The following is a 24899-nucleotide window of genomic DNA, read 5'->3' on the forward strand; positions in this document are numbered from 1 at the left end:
ATCACCACATGTCTCCTTCAACTGTCGATGAATTTCAATTGGTTTCACACCACGCAAATTCAAAAAACGAATGATTGCATGCTGTTCAAGTAAGGAAAACGTCGCCATTTTAAGTATTTAAAACAGTTCTCATTCTCGCCACTGGCGGTAAAATTCCATCTGCCGTACGGTGCTGCCATCTCTGGGACGTATTGACAATGAACGCGGCCTCATTTTAAAACAATGCGCATGTTTCTACCTCTTCCCAGGCGGAGAAAACAAATCGGAGGTCTTAGAACTTGAATGCACCTCGTATAGCGTAAGGCTAGAGATCTGAGAAGTTAGTGTGTATTTTTCTTCTTAGGACCTCAATCATCACATCGTCTACTACTACTACTACTGTTATCGCCTATAATTCAGTGGATATATTGCAGAACGTCTGATATGGTCTCAAGACAGAATGCATTGCAAACACTAATGAATTATGTAGTTGCATGCGGTGTGATGGAGTCGCAAATAGGGCTTGCATACCACGTTCTTTAGCCCAATGGCTTTCAAAGTTCATTGAGTTTATCACAAGGTTGCATCGTTGGCTCTTAATACACACATTTTTATGATCACCGTCACGGTATTTGTCCGGAAAACACCACCTCATTCAGAGGTAATGTCGTACCTCGATTTGTAAAGCGGTTATAGGTTTTAACATGGATAGTTGGGTGCACCTGTAGAACGAAGAGCGCTTGTGAGAGTAACATGCAGTAGTTGTTGGGATCAGGATTTTTTCTTTAACATGTGCTCGATTACGTCTGTGACACGGTGGTATGACTCACACGAAGAACATAAGAGACATGCACACCCATCATTGAGTTTCGTCCAGTATTATTTTGTGTCGTATGCATCCAGTTATTTAGGAGGTAATATTATACTTAGTATTAGTGCTGGGTGTGTGATATGTTCGCATTTGAACATCAGGTTTATAATGTATATCTGTTCGTGTAAAGGAAATGTCTATGTGCTGTTGTAGGGAGGGTATGGATTTGACTTGGAGTACTGTGATAGCGAAGGTAAGAGTATGTCTAGTGGTAAGGAAGGTACAGGTATTTCCAGAGCCACAGCGGTCAACAGAGTGTATTTCCGATACTTCGCTCATTGCCGAGTACTGTTCACTTCAGACCTCGATCGTAAGATTTAATTGTAAGTATAATGGTTCAAATGGCTCTGAGCACTATGGGACTCAACATCTGAGGTCATCAGTCCCCTAGAACGTAGAACTACTTAAACCTACCTAACCTAAGGTCATCACACACATCCATGCCCGAGGCAGGATTCGAACCTGCGACCGTAGCTGCCGCGCGGTTCCAGACTGAAGCGCCTAGAGCCGCTCGGCCACTCTGGCCGGCTAAGTATAATGATAGAGGAAATATGTGAGGGGTTTTCTAGAACGTGTTCGTGTATGCAAAGTTTGTGGTGGTATTGATTCGTGATCCCATGTTAATGGTAGCAGTCTTCCGAATGCAGAGGCCTGTTGGAGTGTAGGAATGTACCATAGTTAACTTTACCATCTTCTAGCGGCTTTCATGATCAAGTGTAACTTTGAGAAGATGGTGCGTTTGCGGTGGAGCGCTATTCCCTCCCATGTAAATTGTTCGGTCGACTGGTGCCTTTATTTAGTTGAGGGAATATCGATTGTGGGGTGTTGGACATGTGTTTGCCTGTTCTCTAGATGTGGGAAAGACCCTAGTTGGTTTATAAACAATATTGAACATCTGGAATCTGTTACATCACCGAATTCGGTATTCGAGAGTGCAAATATCATTTTATTCATTTGTTTCTAGTTAGCCAATGGTTTACAGCACGCTGCACCTCGATAAAGTTTGGTGTTTGTGGGGAAATAATTTACAGTCTATATCTTGTGCATTATGCTGCCTTAGCTATCGGAAGGCTACTGCTGTATGCTTGATATGGGCGAAAATTGTATAACATTATGGCAAAAATATGGTTGTTCTTTCAATCGACGAGTCTGGAGATGTCTGTAGAAATGCGAGCAAGAAAGCAGAAACAGTAACGTGTTTGTGCCAGGGGGAATCGAGCCTGTCTTTCACATCAGTTCTGAGAGAGTGACTTCGGTTCTCTGATGTGAAGGGGATGATTTGGTGTGGTGGGGGATATGAATTGCATGTTTACTAGTTCGAGCCGGCCAGTGAGGCCGAGCGGTTCTAGGTGCTACAGTCTGGAACCGCGCGACCGCTACGGTCGCAGGTTCGAATCCTGCCTCGGGCATGGATGTGTGTGATGTCCTTAGGTTAGTTAGCTTTAATTAGTTCTAAGTTCTAGGCGACTGATGACCTCAGATGTCAAGTCCCATAGTGCTCAGTGTCATTTGAACCATTTAAACTAGTACGAGACAGTACTCGGTGATATATTCCATGGTTAGAGATCGGTTTGTCGCTCCAATATTCTTGCTTGTATCGTATGTATTTGATGACCTGTAGACAACTTTGCGATGTTTAGTCGTCGGTGAAAAATGGTGATCAGTGTAAAATAGTTTATTACCACTGAGTGTAGCGTCTGTAGAAAGAAAGAACGGGTTGGTGGTGTATAGACTGAGGGAAGTGTCGGTGCAATTTAGCAATCTTTTCAAAATAACAACAGAAAGCCCCAGAAAGAAAATGCTCAATTGATTGTGGTGGGTTATAGGAGTGGTGAGAACATTTGTGTATGTTGAGAGCAGGAAGGCTATCACGTTACGTCCGGGAGGAAGACTGGATTCGGCGATATTTTGGTAAACAGGTTCTGCTAGGGCAGGAATTTTGGCGCGTACAAGCTGAGACAACAAGAAAGCGAGTGTTAACTATTTATGAGAGGCTATGGAATTTAGTAGCGTCAAACTTGGTTATTATTTTAGATAGCAATATGACTTGACTATACGATTGATAACGTTGCTAGATGCGTTAGCGATGGTATGTAGGTACGCGTGGTGAAGCGTGAGTGACATATGGTCCGTTGGAATCGCTAAAGAGAAAGCAGATTCTGATATTGTGGAACGGAATTCAGCAGCATCTTCGCCGGACAGCAGTTAGAGTGAGGGTAGATATCAATACCGAACGCATGCGGCTCTGCTTGGAATGCGATTGCGTGTTCCGTAAATAAGCCGCCGGTCATTAACGACGCCTACATACAACTTTGGCCTGCGTTCAGCTGCAGCTTACGGTTGCGCTCCCACTCGATCACGTCAGAATGTGTGTGTAGGTGAACACGTATTTGGATAGGAATTTCTCAGGTGTTACGTATGAGTGGGGGTGACGCCACCTCATACTTGCAGGACCCTGGCGTGGGGCCTGTGCGTGGTTTGGCAGTTGACGGCTGCGTCGACTGTATGTGCGATCGTGTCATCATTGGTGTCCAACGGATAGGAAATTATCTGTGTTACATATGAATGGGGGTGCTGCCACCTCATGCTTGCAGAAGCCGAGCAGGGGCTGTGTGCGGTTTGACATCTGATTGATGCATCACTTATGGCTACCTCCTGTGTACTATACTGGACAGGGTTGGTGGACTGTGCTTACGCGCGTTGATTGTACTATTACGAGAGCGGCTCTGTAGGCCCTGCTATGCGCTATTTGGACAGTTTACGAGTACTGAGATTTTCTACACATCAGTGTGAAGAATTATTTAGGAGCAGTTTGCTATTGTGTACTGAAATTACGAGTTGGTTGCCTGTCTGTGGGCTGTGCAACATGACCCCAGGCACATCAGGGAGGATGTTTTGTATCAGTGTGACAGATATACTTTATCCTTAAATAAGTTGTTTGAAAATAGATAGAGTGCACTCCACCCTTACTCTCCCCAGCAACCTAGAGCAGGCTGAGTCATTTACCCACCATTTTCCCTCACCATCTGGGTTTACGTCACGAAAAGGACGACAGCGTCCTCTGCTGGTGGTACTGAGTTCTAGACCTCGTGGAGAACACACTGTTTTCCGCCATCATGGATAACTGTACTTGCATCATCAGCTGGTGTCACGGAAGTTTCCGCTAGCGGCGACGAAATGTACTAAGACAGTTGGGGTCTGGAGCTCGTGGTGAACCCACTAGGTGGCGCCATCTTAGATTACGGTACTTGCATCATCACCTGCCGTCACTACAGCGTCCTCTAGTGGCACTGGTGTGATCTAAGTCAGTTTGGCTCTGGACTCAGTGGCGAATTCACTGGGTGGTGGTGCTGCCTCTAATTCTTTAAATAAAGGCTTGTGTATGATTTCGACAGTTGATGATTAGCAAGAAGAGTCTTTTAGATGGATTATTATTTTGACAATTTAGGAGTTGTTTGGCTATCTGGAAGTAGTGCATTGCATTATTTAAGAGTGGTTCGCATGTCTGTAGTCCGTGCAATGTGTTATTTTTGACGGTTTACAATTAGCAAGCATGTGGGTAGAGCCTTATACATGAGTTATGTAGGAGTAGTTTGCAGGTCTGTATGCTGTGGGGCATGTCAGAGCGTGTGTTCTGTGACACTTATACTTCAGCCCTAAATAAATTGCCCCCTAAATAAATAAAGTACGCTCATTTCACTCTCCATCAGCCTAGTGCAGGCTGAGTCCTTTTACCAGTAACCCCTAGGAAGAGGTGGCGCTCTGGTGACTTAGGTTAGTGGAGGTGAGCTTCGTTTGCAACAATTTTCTTAGGTTGGTAGCGAAAACCCAAGTGAGCTTTGTTTACTGCCTAAATTACAACTTGGCGCCAGTTTGTAGGAGGAAGTGGCGGTCGGGTGACTTAGGTTAGTGGAGGTAGCCCGATTGACTGTCTTCAAGCAATTAGATTAGCAGCAAAACCTCAAGTGCCTTAATTTCCAGCGAGATTCTTAGGAGTGACGCATTATCCTGATGGAATTTGAACTTCCCGCCAATTTTTTTCTTGAATGACGTCATGCACTGTTGCCAAGTCTACACGACGCCATCTTGGATGACGTCATCGCTGCTATCTTGGATACATGTGGCAACAATGCAGAGTGGGTAGTCCCCCTACTCCCTCACTGACTGTAATCTATGTATGCAGCAATCAGCTCCACGCAATTATTCTATCCCCAAGTTGACAATAACGCTGGGGGATACAAAGATGTACATTATACGCTGCAGAAACCTTCAGTCGGTCATGCTGGTTGAAGGAGTACATGGATGTCAACAACGAAAAGAGGGCGCTCGCAATCTGACTTTGAAACGTTTTTTTCTGCCAAATTAGTGAATAATTCAATTTTCTAAAAGAGTGTGGAAAATTGTCCTGTTGAATATGAAGTCATTAGAGACAGAATAGAAACTTGGTTTGTTTCAAGGGTGGGAGAGGAAATCAGCCTTGTCTTTTCATCCCAACAGCTTTCTGAAGCGATTAAGGAAAATCAAGGAAAACCTACATCGCGATGGCTGGGAACGGGTTTGAACTGTCGTCGTTCCTAATGTAAGCCCAATGTGCTACCCACTGCGCCACCCCACTTGGTGAAAATTTAAGAAAGCACCGAGAAATTCACATCATTTAAACTGGGATGGGCGTTAAGGCACAAGATGTTATCTCTCTAAGCCAAATTTTAAGTGGGCCACTATCTTTAGTGAAGGAATTGTCGCTCTGGAGGTACAGATTCACAAAGCCTGTCCATGTCAATACGTGTATACTGATCTGCAAACTCCACAAGTACTGAGTTCACTATGAGTATGTGAAACACAACTTCGCTGATACAAAGTTACTTTATATGAGTAAAGGCAGTTTAATGAGCCAGATGAATGGCTGCGATCCGTATAAAGTAATAAGGTACCATATAAAGCATTTGGGATGTCTGGACGTATGGATATCCTTATCGCATAACATGTCAAAACAAGAGCATGAAAGACGAGGTGAATGTGACACAAAACTGTGAAGTTTGTGGGGCTAAGATGAATGTACACATACGGTAGAGATTCACGTGTCACCCCAAGGCAGGCTAAGAATGTGCATCATGCGGCCTCAGTGGCTCTCATGACCATGATTACAAGTAGTGCCTGCTCAACAGTGTTGGCGATGCTCCATCTCAACCTCGGCATAAGGAACAGCAAGTATGCTTTAGATCGCGAAACAATGTCTTATACAGTGCATCGCAGCTGAAAGTCTCTCTGTCATTCCACGATGACAAACGGTTCATCTGTGAGGACACAATAGATACTAATTGAATGATTGAGAGATAAGCGGAATCAATACTTTTAGATCCTGTTTTTCCCTTCTTCAGATGAGGCCTGATCCACTTGTAAGGGATCTTGAACACACAGAATATGATCCATTATGCATCAGAGAATGACTGTCTGTACCTAGAAGGGCCTTTGCATAATGTAAAGATTGGTGTTTTGTGCACAGTGGTTTGTGCCCACACCGTAAAACGATTCTTTCACCAAACTATTACTGCTAACCGATATGTTCAGAAACAGTTTAACCCATATGTCGATCAACTCACAAAATATAAACGGCTATGTCAATATTTTAGCAACACTGATCAAAAGCAGATACCATTTTGAGAATCTTTTCACGAGTGTATGAGGTGTGCAGTGAGAAGAGGACAATCTGGAGAGGTAGTGCAATCTCCTGGTCATCTTGATCGCCTGATCTCTCTGTGGGCCAAACCGAAGGGTCAGAAATACTCAGACGATGTTCACAAACTGAAGAAGATACATCAGGACACTGAAAATGGTATTGCTGCTATTCCTCAGGCAGAGACGTACGCGTGTCTCACTGTTTCATAAACTAACCACAATGATGGACCGCTATCAACAGTGGCCATTTCAGTGTCTGCTGTGATGTTCGTTAACAAGGGTCAGTCCTGCGTCAGTCTTACTGAAAATATTTTCGGGGTAAATCTTGCGTTACCTACTCTGTATATGAATGTAGGTCAAGGAAGTGCCACTGATGTCTTTGAATCCAAACATTTTATAAACACATATCTCGAACGCATTTTTCATTCAAGACCTAATACTGCGTGTAACATTCATGTGTGACCAGTTGGTTTCTTATCTCAGAATACTCATTTATATGAATGGTGCCTGGACATGTCCGAAAGAACAACACCATTCGTTTTCAATCCCGTAACCATATGCACATGATTAAACTGAAATCCACACATTAGCCACAGTCAGGCACTGAAGTAAATTAGGTGGCGAAAAGTGGAAATTTGTGCCGGACGAGGGCACGAACCTGGATTTCCCACTTTACACAAGCAGTCGCCTTAACCGGTTCGGCTAGCTGCTCTCCCTGACCAACACAAATGCCCAATGTGTTGCACGCTACATCTTTATCATCCCCTTTCCATCAACCTCATCACTCTTCGCCTCTTGCCGAGTCCTGCAAGATCATTAATTGCCATCAGGGCGCATATATTTATGTGAGTGGTGTCTGTTGTTTCCGACATGTCTGAAAGAATCAAGCCGGCCGTTGTGGCCGAGCGGTTCTAGGCGGTTCAGTCCGGAACCTCGCTGCTGGTACTGCCACAGGTTCGAATCCTGTCTCGGGCATGGATGTGTGGGATGTCCTTAGGTTAGTCATGTTTAAGTAGTTCTAAGTCTAGGAGACTGATGACCTCAGATGCTAAGTCCCATAGTGCTCAGTGTCATTTGAACCATTTGAAAGATTCGACACCAGTTGTCTTTGATCCTGCAGCTGTGTATATACATGTCGAAATTGAAAATCACACATTAGCCGCAGTCGAGCACTGAAATAAGTTCAGTGGTGACAACTGGAAATTTGTACCAGCCCGGGACACAAACCCAGGTTCTTCACTTAACTGCTTCAGCTGTCTGAGCATGCTTCCAATCTAACTCAAATTCTCAAGTTGTCAGAAACTGCTGGAAAAAATTATGACAGTCCTTTAAAGGTTTCCAATTCCTCAAGATTTATTACTGCAGTAGTGCCCATGGAGAACACGAACTGATTACATTTACATGTCGACAGCACACAGGGTTCTGAGGTACCAGGTATTGACCCATGCTGAAACACCCACATTACTGTGTATTGTAGCCTCCATGGGCGGCAATGCAGGCACTGATTCTGGCATCCAGCCGATCGTACAGATGGCGAACGCTGTCCTGCGATACGTTGTTTCACGCCTGCTCGACTGTTCACGTAGCTGTGTAATAGTTGCTGGTTGATGAGTGGCATGAAACACTTCTCGTCCCATCATATACCACACGTGCTCGACTGAAGACAAATCTGGACATTGTTCTGGCAGGGAAGTTGCTTCTTCACTCCATGTAGAGCACGTTGAGTTTCAAGGACAGTGCGTGGGTGAACATCATGTTGTTGGAACAGCACCACCTTTCTGTTGTAAGAACGGGGCTAACAACATTCTGCATGTATGGAACATTAGCGTCCCCTCTGCAAACACCAAAAGTGGACGATAGTTGTAACTTATCGCACTCTAGACCATAAGGCCTGAGGTAGGGCTGTCGTGTCTTTGACGAATGCACCCTACGAGACAGCGCTCACCAGGTCTGCATAGTACGTGCAAACGACCATCTGAGTGCAGGCAGAATCTGTAAGATGAGCTAGAGATGTGCACACACGTAGTCTCAGCACTAATAATCGGTTGACAACAGTTCATGTTGACACATCCGGGCTCACAAGGCCTCTTATCTGCGCTATGGTAACTGCCAAGTGTGTGAGAATGTTGACGTGACCACTGATACCAGCATCGTTAAAAACTGAAGCTTCATGTCCAACTTGTTTGACAGTTTCGGAAAGGACTATCCCGACACTCGGGAGGCACAATTTGACCCCTTTCAGACTCTCTCAGCTGGCTGTAGGAAGCACGAGTGCGTCTGTGTGGCATGGTTGCCTGCTGGCTTGACGTTTCTGCACGAGACTGAGTCTCTGACTGTGAGCATTCCCTATTATAGGGTGACACAGACGTCTCTCTGGTAGCATTGCCACTACGCTATCTGTTGGCGGACGACGCTAAAACCTTCTGCATCTAATAACCTCCTGGTGGCAAATGCCGTCATCGTATCAAAATCGAGTCGACTTTACAAATGTACTAATTTTTTTCCCGGCAGTGTACGTAGTTCCCTTATACATCACCCTGTACACCCCCGGTAGCTAAGTGGTGCCGGCACGGTAGCGCAGAGTGTTCAGTCAGAGAGCCGGCTGGTCTCTGTAATAAAAAAAACTGAGTGAAAGGATCAATAACGAACTTCAACGGATGTCGTGTGACGTCCGCTACGACCAAATACAACGAAAAAAAAAAGAAAGTGGCCAGCGCGACAGAATATCATACCTAATTGCCCGGGTTCGATTCCCGGTTGGGTCGGAGATTTTCTCCGCTCAGGGACTGTGTGTTGTGTTGTCCTAATCATCATCATTTCAGCCTCATCGACTCGCGAGTCACCGAAGGGGCGTCAAATCGAAAGACCCGACGAACGGTCTACCCGACGGGAGACCTTAGTCACAAGACTTCTTTTTTACATCACCTTCATTGCTTCCAAGCTTATTCTGATTCACAAGAGGTCAGACGAAGAGTGCATCTGCACCGAATGATCATTAATTGCCGTCAAGGAGCATATGTGTATATGTATGGTTGCTGTTATTTTGGACATGTCCGAAAGAACAGAAATCCTTTGTTTTCGGTCCGCAAACTGCATATATATATCATGAAATTGAAACTCCGACATTAGACACAATCGGGCATTGAAATAAATGCAGAAGTGACAAGAGAGATTTTGTGCCAAACCGGGACACGAGCCGGGACTTCCTGCTTTACGTGAGCGGTCATCTTAACGGCTTCAGCTACTTTTGCACGCTTCCGGTTGAACCCAAATTCCCAAAATGCAGGAATTTAAATTTCGTCAGAATACACAGTTTAAGATCCTCTATCTTTTATAGAGGGTGAACGTTCGTAAAACCGATAAAGAAAATGCGGGGACGGATTCCCGACTGGGAATGGAGAAGAAAGGTCCTGTGAACATGTGTACGGAAATACATTGTTGCACGGTAGATTGCCCTGACGAATGAACCTCTGTCCACGTGTCGTATGTTCGTCGTGTGTTGCAGGCTGTGTGACTGGTGCAGTATACTACAAGCAGAATGGTCCGGTATTCACGTCGGGAGCAAGTCGAGATGGCGTATGTGTACAGTCAAGCAGATGGAAACGGTCGAGATGAGGCAAAGCTATACAGACAAGTACCCTCACAGACACCAACCATATCACGCAACTTTTCAAGCGCCTTTTGGGCGTTTGGATGATCACGTGTCCTTTCAGACAGACGAACGTGCAGGGAGGCAATGTACTGTTCGTACACCAGATTTGGAGGAACGGTTTCTACAAGACATTGAGACGAACCCTAGTACAAGTTCCATGCAAGTGGCCCGCAGACATGCAGTAATCCTAAGTACGATTATGTGTAACCTGGATGACAAAGGCAACCATCCCTACCACCTACAATGACTGTAAGGATTATAAGCAGCTGATTTCCATCTAGAGGAAGGATTTCGCCAGTGATTTTTGCACCGGACTATCACAATTATGGGATTTATGATATCAGTCTGATTTACCGACGAAGCAGCCTCTACGAGAACTGGCATCATCAATCTGCATAATCGTCATCTGTGGGCTACAGACAATCCTCAGGGAATGGTTGAGGCATCTCATCAGCATCAGTTCAGCATCAGTGTGTGGGCAGGGATGCTTGGCGACCACATACTCGGATCAGTAATTTTTCCACAACATCTGGACGGAGGAACGTACCTGGACTTCCTGCAGAATACTCCACCTGGGTTGCTTGAGAATGTGCCTATGGTTATGTGCCCTCTGCATGACAGAGCACCACCCCACTTCCCATTACAGCTCATCTTCCCCGGACGTTGGACAGGACACGGAGGCCCCTGTACCATGGCCTTCTAGATCACTGGACTCAAACCCCCTCGATTTTTACCTCTGGGGCATCTGAAAAGCGATGTATGCTGAACCAGTGTAAATATATGTGGCATACTCCATTTGTGGGCATAGAGCAGCAATAAACTATGGGGGGGGGGGGAGTAGTACCCATGGGAAGCTGACAAAAGTCACGGAGAAAGCAGGTCCGAGGGCGAAGCCAAAGTGGAGTCGTGCTCCAATTTGTCAAGAAAATTTTAGGAAATTGGAAGGAAAGTAAATGTAACAGTTCACGGAAGTGGACTCCCACTGGTAGTAGAGAGGAAGGGCTGCCTGCGTACTCTAAATCCAAGGAGTCGTCGAAGAAAACGACATTGGTTGGATGAGTAGGCATGGAAGGCAGATGACTGATGTAACGACTCAGGACACCTCGCTGAATGGACAGATAAAGTTCAGCAGTCTCAGCGAAAAGACTCTCCATGAGGTTAGTGTAAAAAGCTCCAGGCGCTGAATACAATCCACGGTGGTGGACAGAACCTAGACGTCGAAGAATAGACGGCTGTGCAGAGGAGTAAACTATGCTTCCATAGTCCAATTTCGAGCGCACTAAGGCACGATATAGGTGGAGCAATACCACTCGGTCTGCTCCCCAGGAGGTACGACTCAGGACACGGAGGGTGTTGAGGCAACGCAGACAGCCAGCTGAAAGATATGAAACGTGGGAACACCAGCACAGTTTTCTGTAAAACAGAAGTCCCAAGAATTTCGCGACATCCGTTAACCGAAGGCCAACAGGGCCTAGATGTGGGGAAGGCGGATAAAACTCCATACGACGCCAAAAATTTACACAGACGGTCTTATTGGGGAAAGTCGGAAGCCGGTTTCGATGCTCCATGAGTGAAGGCGATCGAGACATTCTTGAAGACGTCTTTCAAGAAGGCTGGTCCATTGAGAGCTGTAGTAAATTGCGAAATCGTCGACAAAGAAGGAGCCTGAGACATCGGAAAGGAGACAATCCATCATTGGATTTATGGTGATGCCAAACAGTACAACACTTAGCATGAAGCCCTGGAGCACCCCGTTTTCTTGGGATGAAGTACAGGGTAGTGTTCACCTGCGCCTTAAATGTGGTCTTTGTCGCAAATTCACAGATGAAAAGGGGTAACCCACTTCGAAAACCGCAAGAGAACAGTGTGTGGAGGATGCCAGTCCTCCAACAGGTATCCGTATGCCCTCTCCAGATAAAAAAATATTGCTTCCGTTCGGCGTTTCCTGAGAAAATTGTTCATGGTATATGTGGAGAGAGCAACAAGATGGTCAACTGCGGAAAGATGCTTTCGGAAACCGCATTGGGCAGCCGTTAAAAGGTTTCGGGACTCAAGCCACCAGCCTATATAGCAATTTGCTATACACTCCAAAACCTTACAAACACTACAAGTGAGAGAGGTTGGGCGATAGCTGGCGGGGAGATGTTTGTCTTTTACAGGTTTCGGAACAGGAATGATGGTAGCTTCCCGCCATCTTCTGGGAAAGGTACTGTCGACCCAGAGTCGATTACAAAGGCGAAGGAGGTAGGACAGACTATGGTGTGATAAATGCAGCGACATTTGGACGCGGATACCATCCAGTCTAGTAGCAGGAGAGCTAGAGGCGGAGATTGCATGTCTGAGTTCCCACACAGAAAAAACGGCATTATAGCTTTCGCGATTTTGAGAGGAAAAGGCAAGAGGTCGCTCTTCTGCTGCCCGTCATTTTGGGAGAAGAGCTGGTGGGTAATTAGAAGGGCTCGAAATCTCAGCAAAGTGTTGATCCAATGAGTTAGAGATTGCGACTGGGTGCACTAAGGTATCCGACGCGACAGTTAGCCTAGAAGTTGAGGAAAAACTGGATGTGCCAGATATCCGTCGGATTAGACTCAACAACTGATGAGGGACTGAAGGTATTAGGCAAGGTATTAGGCCCGATTCACACTGGGACACAGGTGACGGTCACCAGCCTCGGTCACCGACAGAGATACATTCGTGTGAACTGGAGCGTTCACACCGCAACACTACACTGCCTCACCGAGCCACTGTGACCCAGCAGTGACTCAGCCTCGCCACATGTGGTGGATAAGGTCACTGTGTTGACATCAGTTCCGCTGCACATGCATTACTTTGAATTGGAGTGTTCACACTGGAACGCTGATCACAGACACAGCGCTGCAGATTTGCCATCCGACAGGCAATCATTTCTGAGAAAGTGACGCGAAATATTCACTGAACATTATACTGTACACACTGTACTCATGAGTTTAGAATTGATTAACACGGTAGATTTTGTAAGTGAAGTAGAAAGCCTTCCTGCTATTTGGGATGTGAAAAGCAATGACTGTAGCAACAAACTGATGGAAACGAGTGCGTGGCAAGAAATTATAACGAAGTTTGTGCCTGATTTCAATGAGAAGAACGTGGATAAGAAAAACAAAATTGGTAAGTTGTATGTTCTTTTATCAAATTTAATACCTTATTTTTCGAAACACAAAAGGCTAGCGAAATTTAGTTGCTACCCCTGTACGAGTCCATTTCACTAACTAGTTAGTTGGCAATACCTGCGGTGGCGGACACCAGCGACCCGAGAGTGTTCACCACAGTCACCAGTGACCATCACTGGCAACCGTCACCAGTGTGCCAGAGTGAAAGGGGCCTTAAAGGAGCTGGTAAAGAAATCCCAGCTTGCCTTCTTGCTATCGCGTATGATCCGACGGCACCGCGCACGTAATTGCTTATAGCGGATACAGTTGGCCAACGTAGGATGATGGTGGAAAACGCGAAGAGGACGTCTCCGCTCGTGTATTGCGTCACGGCACGCCTCGTTCCACCAAGGAACTGGGGGCGTCATGATAAAGGGGAGGTACGAGGTATTGAACGTTCCGTGGCTGTAAGAATAACTTCCGTGACATGAGTGACGTGATCATCGATGCAAGGAAATTGACGGTCATAAAATGTTGCTAGTGAGGTGAAAAGTGTCCAATCGGCTTGGAGAAACTTCCAGCGTCTTGGGTGCATAGATGGCAGTTGTGGCTGCAATCGATGGACACATGGAAAATAGTCACTCGAGTGTGTATCAGCAAGAGCATACCATTGAAAGCAGCCGAACAGCAGCGACCAATAGGACCTAATGAGAGTAGTCTGACGTGGAGGCAGACAAAAATGTAGGTTTCCCAGTGTTGACACAAACAAGATCTGCTTGGTGGAGGAGGTCAAGCAATAGGGAGCCTCTCGGACAAGGACGCCGAAACCCCCAAAGCAAGTGGTGGTCGTTGAAGTCCCCAACCAGCAAACAGGGAGGTGGAAGCTGACCAAGGAGATGAAGGAGATCGGCCGAAACCCCCAAAGCAAGTGATGGTCGTAAAAGTCCCCAACCAGCAAACAGGGAGATGGAAGCTGACCAAGGAGATGAAGGAGATCGGCTCTTGCCATTGGTGTTCACGATGTAATGTGTATGGTACAAAGAGAAGTGAATCCACGAAAGGGAAGATATACAGTGACAGCTTCGAAGGGACTGTGTAAGTGGATTTGGTGATAACGGAATGTATCACGGAGAAGAATCATAAGTCGCCTGTGTGCCGGAACGCCACCAACAGAGGGGAGATCACACTGGACCGATTGGAAAAGAGTGAAGACAAAGCGATCTTGGGGGCGAACCTTTGTTTCATGAAGATAGAAGATGACCAGGGAGAAGGACAGTAAGGGGATCGACAGTTCATCCCGATTGGAGCGAATTTCGTGGATATTCCAATGGATAATTGACATAGGATGGACGAAAAAAGGAAAAATCTCACCACAGTTGCTGTCAACTCAGCGACAGCTGAGAGATCGTGGCCAACGGCGTGTAATGGCATTCAGCCAGAGACAGAAGATCCTGATCCATAGGTTGTTCAGGGGCCGCTCCTGCCGCCAGCGTTCGGATAGTTGATTAGCCACCAACAGTGCATCTTGATGACGTGTAAGACGGCCGAGGGTGGCTACTGCTGGGTGGCGCTGTAGAAGAGACACGCCATGGCGGAGAAGGAGAGAAACTGTTTTACTTATGAGCCTTCTTGGAAACAGGACGATCAGATGAGGGAGGAGTTGATAGTTGTGAGGTTTGGGTACATAAAAAATCTTCATGATTAGCCTTTTTTTTTTTTTTTTAGTCCAGGTATCCAATTTTGGGGCCCATAATTTAGAAGCACCTGATGAAACTTGAGCCTTAGAGTGAGTGGGTGATAGTGCGGAGGTTGAAAGGGCGATCTTTGGGCTGGCCCATCTGACGACTTGTCGCTAAGGGTGAGATCGCAAGTCTGCATGGCTACCTCCTTAGTAGGTTGCTGAGAAGTGAGGTCAGTGCCATATTTACCAATGGGGAGCACAGTGGCCTTTCTACTGGTAAATAGCTTATGAAGCAGCAAAGGTAGACACCTTTTTATTCTATCAGATTTCCTGAATAATTCGTTCATCTTAAAAAAATGGGGCAATCTCTAGAGAAAGCAGCGTGGTCGTCCATTCAGTTGATGCAACGATGGGATGGGGGTGGACAATCACCCTCGTGGGTATCCCTGCCATAGGTATTTCATTTGGCCATATGGTATGATTAAACCTCTGACGCTAATAGCCACGCTTAGGGTTGGGCATGTAAGGGCGAATTGAAATTACCTTAATCCCACTTTAATGTTCGATGGAAGCTGAATTCCATCAAATGTCAAGAAGAAGGGAGTGCTGGTCGGAACCTATTCCTTTTCAAATCTTTTCATTAATCGATGTACGGCCGTTACTCCCTGATCAGAGAGGTAATTTTTAACGTATTCATTTGATAATCCGTTGAGTGATCTTGTGTAAACCACCTCGTGCAATGAGTTTAAAGTATGGTGTACTTCCACCCAGACAGGGAAGGTGTGTAGCAGTGAAGTTCTAAGCAATTTTTGTGCCTGGAGGCACCGTCTGTTTCTAACAAAAAGGTGTCATTTCGTACCAGGTACAAGACATCACAGGACCTGCAGTTGCTTCGACACCTTTCTGAATAATGGAAGGGTTGACTGTTGATAAATCTCGACCATTGTCAGACAGAGAATCAACTAAGAACTTCGCCACTGATGGAAGAATTTTCTGTGGCTGAGACTCATCTAGCTTTCTCTTGTGGGCAGAAGTAGTAAAAGTAGAAGAAACCATTGTGAAAGTATCCCCCATGATTACCGGTGTCTCTGATGGAGTGCTCCTTCCTAGTGGGGGCCCTCTCTAAGGGCACTCTCACCCTAAGTGATTGCCACACCTCAGGTCACACCTCCCGAGAAACAGAGGGAGGGATCAGTCGGCATGTTCAGAAGGTACCCCTCCCTGGGCCTGGCCTTTACCAGGGGTACGTACGTGTCCTACTTGTCTACCAGGGGCGGGAAATTACGCGTTACCCCCGTCACGCTTACACATGGTTGGCCTTCAGACACGCACATGGAGAAAAGAAGGAAAAAGGGAGGAACAAAGAAATGAAAAGAAGAGAAGAATTCTCAAACGCTGCAATGGAGAAGAATGCAAAGTAAGGATATATACTTTACATTGTAGAGATAAGAGAAGAGAAACCACTTCGTTCGTTCACAAGTGTCCATCTCTGGACAGAGGCGAAAGAAATACTCCCAAAGAGAGGGAGAAGGGGAAGGGAAGAAGAGGGGGGGGGGGAGGATCAGGGACAGGGAAGGATATGGAAAGGGAAGTTATGCAGCCCGGAAAGGAAAGAGAGCTGCACGAACTTGGAGTCCTGTGTTCGCCACACACGTATCCACAAAGAGTTTAGGACCCCTTGGGGGGGGTTGTTTTGGGGGAAGAGACCAAACTGCGAAGTCATCGGTCTCATCGGGTTAGGGAAGAACTGGGAAGGAAGTCGGCCGTGCCCTTTCAAAGGAACCATCCCGGCATTTGCTTGGAGCGATTTAGGGAAATCACGGAAAACCTAAATCAGGATGGCCGGACGCGGGATTGAACCGTCGTCCTCCCGAATGCGAGTCCAGTGTGATAACCACTGCGCCACCCCGCTCGGTGGACCCCTTGGGGGGGGGGGGGGGTGTTCTTATTTAGAGGTGACCAATTCTATGCATTTGTTATATTATGTTGATTGGTTCCCACTTATAATGTCTAAGAGAAAAGAGTGCGAATGTTCTGTACTGTAATTTCGTTCTTATTGGTACTCCCTGTGTGTCATTGGGTGTGCGTCCATAGGCCTAAGGGTCAGTTAAACGAGAACGAGGCAGATACGAAAAAATGAGAAAACTTGTTATTATTTCAAAAGTGATCGCTATAACTGGTAATACATTTATTCCACTGTGAGGCAAGACGGTTTCATGGAAATGCGGTACAGAAAGATCATTGTACCCAGGCATGCACCTTTTCGTCCGAAACAAATTGACAGTCCCTGATGCCTTTCTTCAGGACTCCAAAAACATGTAAAACGGATGAAGAGGCATCAGGACTGCATGGAAGATGTTTAAGACCTTCCCAGCGAAACTTCTGCAGTATACGCGAAACAATGCTGCAACATGTGAGTGGGCGTACGTGATGACAAAATTGTTTGGAGTACCACACTGAGGCTTTGCTAGAGTTTCTTACTCGTTCTCCAGAGGCACTATATATTTAGTGGTTTATGCTAAGGATTTGTTGCTATTGCTACAGAGTCTGGTCTAGTGCTGGATCAGGATATGGTTGTGCCCTGTGATGTCCTCCCGACTCATTAGCAACAGCAGCCGCTGTCCACAGGATGCCTTCCCGACCTATCAGACCTGTTGTGATTCGACTACGCAGTGGCACAGACACAGCAGCACATGCACGCAGTCCAAGGCGCCCTGATCCAATTCTGGCAGATATCCTATAAAATTATTCTTATTTTTCGACCCTATTAATCAATAACAACACATACACTTGCAGTTTATAAAGTGCCAGCAGTTAAACTTGCAGCAGTAGTGGAGTCTGGTAACTGTCATCTGTATCGCACATTTAAATTGATAGGAATTCAGTAGTATTGGTTGCACAATTGACAAAGTGGTAGAACACTAAAGCTGGAAACTCGCAGTTTGGTAGGATGTCAAAACCGGAAATTGGTAAAAATGGTGTCACGACGTACGTACAGCACATACGCCGCAATTTCACCACATATATATCTCAAATATATCACAATTACGCAACGCACACATCTCAATTAGGCAACAAACACTTCAATTTTATGTTCTAAATACGTTGTACATACACATATGTCATACATTCATAATCCATACGCTAGGGAAAGATACATTGGCAGTATAAAATAACGATGTCATAGCATAGTCTGTATAAATGTTAGCCGAAATGCGCTAAATGTGAAAACAGGTAAATTGACTATTTGGTAGGATGCCACCTCTGTAAATTGATAAAATTAGCTGTAGGATAAACCAAAAAAATTGAAAACTTTATGCGGATATGTATCTGCCTACTGTGTAAATCCACTGATTCTTGCAGAAAAAGATGCATGCAGTATACGTAATTAGCTTTAAAAAAATGGTTCAAATGGCTCTGAGCACTATGGGACTTAACAGTTGTGGTCATCAGTCCCCTAGAACTTAGAACTACTTAAACCTAACTAACCTAAGGATGTCACACACATCCATGCCCGAGGCAGGATTCGAACCTGCGACCGTAGCTGTCGCGCGGTTCCAGACTGCGCGCCTAGAACCGCGAGACCACCGCGGCCGGCCGTAATTAGCTGCCTGACGTTAAGTGTGGGTCTACGTCCAGCATCAAGCAAGCAAGAGTTAATCACAGCGGCTGTGATTAAGTAGCCCGTACTGGAAAGTATTCGAACAGCCTGCATTATTTATCAGTCTTCCACTGATAAATCACAAAGCTGTAGGGCTTCACTGCTCTTTGGCAATTAGGTCTCATTTCTAGGTCTGTGCTCTGTAGTAAAAGGATTGGGGTGTGGGTATTTATTACAAGAAATTAATTTATTATTGTTATTCTAATTCAGTCCCTGTAGTGAGAGTTAGAGTTTAAAAAATGGTGAAGTAAGTTACTTTGGCAACGTAGTGTGTGACGTCATAGCACATTCCCCCAAAATGGTGGTAAATATTAACGATAGATACTATGGCATTATAGTGTGTGTGAACCCTACAAAAATGTTTATCCTCTAGGCGAAAAGAGAGAGAGAGAGAGAGAGAGAGACAGACAGAGAGAGTGACTAAACCTAAAAATAGTAACCAATATTAGCACCATTATTGCCTTCTGTACCTAGCAGCAAATACTGGAGATTTTCTGTAAGCACTCAACAATTATTGAGATAAGTAATGCAGTTTCATTAAATATTTGGATGTCTTGAATATGCATTAGCGATAGCGTATGGTATATGTTCGAAGTAATATCTTTATTAGGCAGCTAGGAATTTTTCTGTCTGTACCAACATTCATTTTTATCGAGCTGGTGGTCCCTAAGCGTACTGAGTAGGTACTTCTGCAAGCCCCAGCTTGTCAAAACAAACAGTGCGTCTACTGCCTTGGCCGGCCGCGGTGGCCGAGTGGTTCTAGGCGCTTCGGTCCGGAACCATGAGGCTGCTATGATCGCAGGTTCGAATCCTGCCTCGGCATGGATGTGTGTGATGTCCTTAGGTTAGTTAGGTTTACGTAGTTCTAAGTTTAGGGCACTGATGACCTCAAATGTTAAGTCCCATAGTCCTTAGAACCATTTGCACCATTTGGGATACACACCCACATGAACTGTTCAATGTTTTGGTGCATTCTACCAGTTTTACCAGTATCCAGATTTGCTGTCCTATCGGTTTACCATTTTTATAGCTAATTTTACCAGTTTTCATACTTGGGGGGGCCCTATCAAATTGTCAGTTTACCAATTTCCAGATTTAGAGCTACTCGTCTAACATTTTTATAGATGATGCTATGACATCGTTATTTTATACTAGCAAATTTACCTTACCATGGTGTCTGCACGACATATGTATGGTGTATGTGTGGAGTATGTAGGGTGTAAATGTGGCGTCTGTGTGGCGTGGCGTAACTATGGCACAGTTGTGGTTTATGTGGAGCAACTGTGGCGTATGCCATGTATGCCATATGTAGGCCGTCGCGACGCCATTTTGTCAATTATACAGCCAATTTGCCAGTCTCCCGATTTGATTTCCAACCAAACTGCCAGTCCCACCAATATCCAGAATTACTGTCCTACCACTTTGTCAATCATGCAACTTGTACTACCAGTTTTTGTAGTAATTTAAAAGTGTGCTGCAGCTCTAAGAAATGGAGATAAAGTAAAAAAATAAAAATAAAAAATAAAAAAATAAGAAAAGAGTTTTTATATGTCGGAGTATGCGAGATGCCTGTCTGTTACAACAGTACTGCGTGCATTATAAGGAATTATAGAAAATAACAGTTGTCAGAGAGTTGTGAGTTGGTATAAACAATGTAGGTGCACTGGTTGCCTCTGTTAACAGAAAAATACCGGTCTACGAAGTATACAAGCTGTAACTCTAGAGAGTGTGACGGGAAATTTTGAACGTAGTCCAAAACATCAGCTGTCTGTGCAAGCCTTAGGCTTGGTATGCCGCAGAAAAATGTGTAGGAGATTTTGCAGTAAGACGATCACCCCCTTGTTGGAACATCGACGTTTGTCATCTAAAAGAGGAACTTCCATATCGCTGGATTGATCGTACTGGTGAAGGTGACTGTTCCCTTGGCCATACTGGTCGTCTGACTTAATGCCTTGTGACTTTTTCCTTTGAGAGTACATAAATGGAACAACTCAGAGAATGCAAAATGCTTCAGGTACGGAACCAAATTTATTACAGCTTGGACATGTGTCGTGTGGCCAGAGTGGCAGTCGTGGAACATTTGTAGTGTGCAGTATGTAAAATTGCTGACTTATAGTTCTCTTCGTGTCTCAGTCATATTTGTATATGAAATACTTCGGAAAAATTAGAGCTTTGAAAACGAATGAATCATTTATAGTAACCCTATATAACATCGTGAAAGGCCAGCTACGTTGTCAGTCGAGACCGATGTAAGGAATAAAACGAACAAAGGCGAAAGTTCGGTGTTTACTACTGTTTACAGATACCTTTGGATGGGGTGAGAGCGGAGTGATGATAAGATTAGTAATGGAAGAGACGAAAATAGACGACTGCATAAAAAGTCACCGTGTTTTGTCGGCGTAATGACGCTTTAACTTGCAACTACGCAGCACCTAGCAGCCCATATCAGCTATAAAAATGAGCAACACGTGCATACCGATAGTTGTAAGATTACGTGTTACATAACAGCGCCTGTGGCTGGAATCGACAAACATTAGCGGTAACGACAGGCAGCCGCCACCTTAGGCAGAGCAGCAGAACACCGACATGGAGCTGCAGGGCAAGGTGGCCATCGTTACGGGGGGAGCTTCAGGCATCGGCCTCGAGATGGTCAAGCACCTCCTCCAGGCGGGACTCAAGGTGAGTGGGTGGCCACATCTGGCGCTGACTGCTCGACATGAACCGTCGGGATCAGTCAGGAGATAGCATGCTGTTATTCTTTACGAACCACACCACCTCGAATGACTAAAACGGAAGAAAAATGATTTTAAAATACGGAGATGTGTTTGTTCTGCCTTCCATCGAGATCATTTAGCTGTAATGTTCTGCATTTGGGCGCATTCGACGTTAGACGATTAATGAGTCTAGAGATTTCAGAGCACAAGAGCGTGTACCGGACGCTTATGACTAGCCGATGCACAAGAGTCAAAAGCTGAGGCATTGTTACCAAAAAAATAAACATCGGGTTTAAATAGTATATTGTAAGCAGTACTTGTTGTTGCAGTTATTGCTGTCTTCAGCCCGAGGACTGGTTTAATGCAGCTCTCTACGCTATGCTACCCTGTGCAAGCCTCTTCATCCCCGAATAACTACTGCAATCAAACTTCATTTTAACCTCCTTACTGTATTGATCCTTGGCTTCCCTCCACGATTTTACCCCGCCTGCCTCTCCCCTCCTCCTCACCATTACTTAATTGGCGATTCTTTTCATGTCTCAAGCTGTGTCCTATCGATCTATTTCGTCTTTGGTCAAGTTGTGCCATAGTTTTCTTTTTACTGCAGTTCTATTAAGTGCCTCTTTGACTAACACCAGCTCACCACGCCCTATCTCAAAGGTGACCAACATTGACGACCATTACATCATGTATTTACGGCAAAACTGATTTGTATCCTCATATGCTACTGTCGCGAAATTTGAAAAGATGTATCCTCCAGATGAAAAAGCAAGCCTATCAACTTCCGTTTAGGTCGCACAACTCCTTCTTGGTGTCGCGATTTTTTTTTCCCTCTGTGTAATATACTGCGTTGCACATTGCGGGAATACATATCCACTCACAATAAGAAATGAGAAAAAAATAATTAAAATTTAATCCAAAAGCGATATTCCACCCTACTGCCGCAAACATAACATCTAAAATCGTCGCGAATATGGAAGGAACTGACGAAAGTAATGATCAGTAATTGATTAAAAATGTTGAGTAAGTTGCTGAAAGCACTCAACCACGATATCCGTTAATGGAATTGTTTAGCAAACTAGAGGTTTTGTCCAGAACAATGATCGAAGTGCTAAACCAAGTCGCTGTCACAGCACAAAATCAAGAGCAACTGTAACGGCACCAAATCAAGAGAAGGAATAGGAAAATCCCGCAAACCAAACTGTCATAGCAAAAGAAGCTTCTGAAACTTAAGCAAAGAAAATTTCTGAAGTAAGGACTACCCCAGGAATGAAATTTGTGAGTTGCTAGTGCAAATAACGAAAGAGTTAGACGAATTAAGGCAAGCTCAGAAAGGCATACCTGTAGCTTTGACCAGATTAACTAGGGAACTAAGTGAAGAATCATTGTCTGCTCAGTAGTTAGCACAACTAGTCAGCAATGTTTCACTAGAACAGGGAGACGGCATAACTGAACAATTCGTGCCACAGAGAGAGCAACTCTCAACCGAACTCGCGATCTAGACGTTTTGTAAGGAAGAAAAGCAATAACAAGATACAGGCTACAATTACTCACAGGTCTAAAGAACATGATGATTCAACCGGTACCAGGAAAAATGAGTTATAGGAAATAAGAGAACAAATAAAGGTGTTCAACAGTGAGTTAACTGAAATTAAGGCGGCAGTACGCGACATACAAACTGTTGTTTATGATTCCTAATTATCGCAGGAAATGAGCCGATATCAGGGAGGACACGGCGTGAAGAGAATGGGCCAGTTGCTCGATTGTTCCAGAATCTACAACACGCAGCAGCTCCAGTGCCCACTTACACCTCAATGCTCACAAAAGAGAAACTGATTAATCACAGACAATTTCAGACTTTTTCAGCTGATAAAAAAAGTACACACGCTGTTGTCTTCACATGTACTTTTCGAGGTGTGATATAAAGGTCATGGAACGACATCCAGAAAATCTGCTTCGTCAGTGGATACATTCACAGCAACGGGTACTTACGAGTTACGGAAGCTGCGGAATATTGTTGAATTTACGACCAATTCGGAAGACCCTTTCTGGCCAAGTACAGGTCTAGTGACTTCCGAGAATGCCTAGAAAGGAAGTGTTTAACCCAGAACTGTTTAATTTCATGTAGGGAAGCCTGAGCCAATATTTTGACAAATATATTCACAAAACAAATTATTGGGATGAGCAGATTTCGCACAGTGACATTCTGCGGATTGTAAAGGCGAAACTGACTGCAGAAGAGAGAGAAAAACTAATTCATTTATCAGAAACCAACTTAAAGGATTTCACATCTATTCTTGACTCAATAGACCTGATGCCACTTAGTTAATCAGCTTTCTGTTCCAAGTAACAGTAACGGATGAGGGTGTAATGCTTCAGGAAATCTCCGTGTAGGCCGTCATTAGCATCAGCACAATGCGTACATTGAGGTACACAATAACGGGCACTTTAGTAATCAACTCAGCAAGAAAAACAGTAATCATAACAAGTAGAAAAGTCTAGAGTGGAGGTACAGTCCTAGTAGGTACATGCAAAATAATAATAACCACTAGCATAACAACAAGCAAGACAATAGACAGAACCCCCAGAACTGGCGAAAATAGCCACTGATCGTAACACATGTCGTCGACAATCTAAATCATCAGACGAATGATGAGACAGAAAGTAGATATAACAACATCTTGCCCTAATGTGTCAGTCATGGAGTGAAGCAAGGGCTGTAACTGAGAAGTTGATCTTCTGAGGAACAGGGACACGATATACATTAGGCAGGAGTAATGCTCCGGCATTAATCATTCTGACATTGACAGTACAGGTGTTAAACAATCAGTCATACAGTCACGGATAAAGAAGTTACCAGTAACAATAGTTTTGGGCGCTTGTTTGGTTGCAAATGTGTCCACAGATTTCTGTATGAGAATACGTGATCAATAAAGTATTCCAACTTTACCTGTAAATAACTGCAGAATACTGGAAGCTGTGAGCACCAGATCAAATAATGTGTTAAGTGCAGACCTAGCTGAATATTTTCCTTGCAGCGATAGGACGTGCATTCTTTGCTGTTAAGAATCTTGTGGAAGACTGCATTTAATTCCTCAGAGATAATGACACAAAACTCGAATTTTTTTCTAGCTAATTTTTATCTTGTGATACATGATGTTCAGGCTCGGTCGATTTAATGAAAATAGATGATGTTCGTAATAAATACTGCCAGATCAGATTTCAATGGATTAAAAGTATGACACCCGAAGATGAAAGACAACAACCACAATTCTCTGCCACGCCTTGAATAAAGAATTGCATTAAGTTAAAAGTTTCACAGTCAAGCCCCTTAACAGGAAGCCAACGATCTGAGTTATTAGATTTGTCTCTTAAGTTTTTGAGGAGAAGCCTGGAGCAATCCAAGTCCACCAGTACCACCATATCATGAGACACATTCCGCCACAGTTCATATTCCATTTCATTGAAGAGTTTAATTCAAAGCAGAAAAGATATAGACAGACATTTCCTGACGATAATGATCTGTGAGAATTATGTAAT

The 24899-nt window shown here is 44.6% G+C and overlaps 2 protein-coding genes across 2 annotated transcripts in view; one reads left to right on the top strand and one right to left on the bottom strand.

The window, feature by feature from the left end:
• The window catches only part of LOC126095545 (uncharacterized), a 471749-nt gene that overhangs the window by 252265 nt on the left and 194585 nt on the right, over nt 1–24899 (bottom strand). The window lies entirely within an intron of this gene.
• Nucleotides 21215–24899, top strand: part of LOC126094843 (15-hydroxyprostaglandin dehydrogenase [NAD(+)]-like) — a 152539-nt gene continuing 148854 nt past the window's right edge. Inside the window, exon 1 of the mRNA XM_049909447.1 lies at nt 21215–21324. Coding sequence (XP_049765404.1) covers nt 21232–21324 — 93 coding nt within the window. The 5' untranslated portion in view covers nt 21215–21231. The remainder of the gene's footprint in view (nt 21325–24899) is intronic.

Source organism: Schistocerca cancellata, chromosome 8 (assembly GCF_023864275.1).
Source record: "Schistocerca cancellata isolate TAMUIC-IGC-003103 chromosome 8, iqSchCanc2.1, whole genome shotgun sequence".
NCBI lineage: Eukaryota > Metazoa > Arthropoda > Insecta > Orthoptera > Acrididae > Schistocerca > Schistocerca cancellata.